Source organism: Silene latifolia, chromosome 8, assembly GCF_048544455.1.
Source record: "Silene latifolia isolate original U9 population chromosome 8, ASM4854445v1, whole genome shotgun sequence".
Classification (NCBI taxonomy): Eukaryota; Viridiplantae; Streptophyta; class Magnoliopsida; order Caryophyllales; family Caryophyllaceae; genus Silene; species Silene latifolia.
The window spans coordinates 31125938-31129184 of NC_133533.1; the positions used below are offsets into that span (position 1 = coordinate 31125938).

General features: G+C 45.9%; 1 protein-coding gene across 1 annotated transcript; it reads left to right on the forward strand.

Annotated features, from left to right (window-relative positions):
* The first annotated feature begins 589 nt into the window (after positions 1-589).
* LOC141594971 (uncharacterized) lies at positions 590-1449 on the forward strand. Its single transcript, XM_074414949.1, has 3 exons — positions 590-901; positions 1272-1317; positions 1421-1449. Exons 1-3 carry the CDS (start codon positions 590-592, stop codon positions 1447-1449), a joined length of 387 nt encoding a protein of 128 aa, XP_074271050.1.
* Positions 1450-3247: the final 1798 nt, after the last annotated feature.

The following is a 3247-nucleotide window of genomic DNA, read 5'->3' on the forward strand; positions in this document are numbered from 1 at the left end:
CATATTCTAAATGCATGCATAGGGACATGTTTTAGGCTTGATTATGCTCATCTACGGTACATACCTGCAAAATAATACAAGACAAACCAAAGTAGACGATTCGGGGGACATTTGTAGCTAAACACTACATAAAATGCACAGAGATGCGTGCAAATGTGGTACAAAAAGTCTATATAAAATGCATGCATCACCTGGCAGAGGTCAGCACCAATGATCCATCAGCCAGCAGAACCTTTACACCGAATCATCTCTCCATGGTCATTCATGGCACGGGGAATGGACATTGTTGGCCCACTACCCAGGGCCCCAGGAAACAGACTGTGGATGCTAGCAATGACAGACTATTTTTTTCCAAATGGATAGAGGCAGAAGCATTCACTAAGGTAAAAGATAAGAAAGTCATCTGTTTAATCAAACGTAACATCCTCTGCGGGTTCGATATCCCATCAGAAACTATATGTGACAACGGATCACAATTCGTGTCAAACGACACAGAAGGATACTGTGCTAGGTGGAACATCTCACTGAAAAAGTCAACACCCAGGACTCCAAAGTCCAACAGGCAAGCTGAATCCACAATAAAATCATTATGGAAAATTTGAGGAGGAGGTTGGAAGAGTTAGGAGGAAAGTGGGCAGATGAGTTGCCACTAGTACTGTGGCCAGACCGAACCACACCAAAGACGGCGACAGACCAAACACCCTTCAGCCTGGTGTTTGCAACAGAGGCAGTGATTCCATCAGAGGTTCTAGTTCCAACTCACAGGTCTGGATGCATGATAGGGGAACTGAACAGTGCAGAGATAATCAGGAGTCTAGACATGGTAGACGAGCTTCGAGCAAGCGCGAAGATACATCTGGCTGCCTTCGAAAAGTCAGTTGCCAAAAGCTACAACAAGAACGTAAAAATCAGGCTCCTGGAGGTAGGAGACCTGGTTCTCCGTGAGGTATTACAAAACACCAAAAACCGCAAAGCAAGTAAATTCGTCTATAAATGAGAAGGACCATACCAGGTTGAAGGCGTTGTTGGACATGGGGCGTACAGATTAATGACCATGGATGGTCAGTTAATACACAAACCATGGAACATACTTCACCTCAAGAGGTATCACTTTTGATAACAAGCTAAGTAGAATTTAGTGTACAGAGTCTGTATTCGAAAAACCCTAAAAAAAAAAAAATTGTAGGCATATTATCAATTTTCTATTGTACTTGTTTTATATTTGCATTTCTTTAAACTTGAAACCACTATTAGAGCTATGTGGTCTGTAGCTTCCTGGGTCCATGGTTGCTCTGGAACCCCATGAGATAGCGTCAGGTACTTCACATCGTTTTAATAGATTTTCTGACTTTTCTATTTTGGGTTCTTTGAAATACCACATTGGACTCTAACTTCTATGGTACGTTGAGAGTGTTGTCAGCGGGACTGTCAACTGTGAACACAGGGTGACAAGGCACATGGCACTCCAACATGCCTAACCTAATTCTCCAGTAGGAGCACCTTCACCAGCTGGCTTGTGGAACATACGAAAGGGGGCTTGTCCGACAGCTTAAAGCTCACACAGCTACCCCGGATACCACCCCCAAAGATAGCTATCGACACCGAGTACTTGACGTAGTTAAGGCCCCAACATGCATGCAAAAACATAAGGAGCGCAGGGATTTCTGAGAACCCATGATCCTGCAACATTCCACTGGTCCTAAAATGACGATAAACTTGCCTAAGGTACGCCCTGTTGGCTTTAAACATGATGAACACACTTTGCATCATGATCAAGGTTAAGTAGTCAAATGTGGCGTCAAGTCTAAATCAGCCCCCTAAGTTGACATGATAACTAGCTAATTCTAAATCAGCCCCTGGGTTGACATGACAGGTCTAAACAGCCTCCTGGGTTGACACGACCATCCCAAGTCTAAATTAGCCCCCTGGGTTGACACGACAGGTCTAAATCAATCCCTTGGATTGACACAGCCACCTGTAGTCTAAAACAGTCCCCTGAGTTGACACGACATGTATAAATCAGCCCCCCCCGGGTTGACACGACCACCTCCAGTCTCAATCAGCCATTGGGTTGACACAACAATATTTGTAAGTTTAGACCAGCTCCCCGAGCTAACATGACTACTTAATATATGCCTAAGTCTGTCAGTAGGCAGAAAAGGCAATTCACACAACACAAGACATATGAAGATAGAAGCCATCCTGCTAACCAGGCAGCAGTCATTTCTAAAATATGACCAAACCTGCCACCTGGGCTAGCATGGCCAAAAGTGCGAAATAGAACCCGCCACCATAGCAGGGTCCACAAAACCAAGTGTTTGAAAATACTTATAAAGTCTGCGCCACACAGGGCCAGACCCCCAAAATCATAAGATACTTAAAAAAATTTTAAACAGAAGTTAAGTCAATGACTTCCCTCTCAACTTCCACAACCTCCTCCCTTGCATGTTCTGGCTGACTCTCATTTTCAAGAATAGGATCAGGCTGCACGATCCCTTCACCAATGGCCTCCTGGACACCAGCGTCAGCAGCAGCCTCCTGTAGAGGACCTGCTCCCTCTGTAGCAGCCTTCTCCGTCATGGCAGGAGAGTTCACCTCGCCAACTTTCGGCATCGGCACGCTCAAGTCAGGCATCACGGGGTAGAGGTTCTTCAGCTGCCTCTCCTCCTCCTCTACTATCTGGAGGGTTAGGGGGCTCATACAACGTAGCACGCATGCCGCTGATCTTACCTCGCCAAGTATCATAGGCCAAAATATTGGTGACAAGGGTGATCAGCTCATTAATTCTCTCGTCAGCACGCTTGAGAGCCCCGGTGAAAGAATTGCACGCCTCCTGGGTACGTGTTAACTGGTCAGCCTCCTCCTTCAGCCGCTTCTTGGTACCAGACAGCTCAGCCTTCAGTTCCGCTACACGCTAGCTCAAGTCAAACCGTTTCTGCTCCAAATCAGCAATAATCCCTGTGAGCTCTTGATTCCTAGGATTGGTGGCTTTGATGGAAATCTGAACCACATCGATCATCTTCCTATTATACAGAGCTGACTAGAAGGCCTATCACCAGAAAGCAAGATTAGTAGATTCAACGGAAAAGGGTTCGGAACGAATAAGGGCAGGAAAAGGGGCAAAACTTACTATGAAGGCGTTGTGCACGTCATTTTCAGCCCTCTCCTCAGGGGAGAACTGCTTGAAAGTTTCCACCAGTGGTGGAAACAGAAGCTGGTCCATAGCAGGCCAATAAGGGACCATATC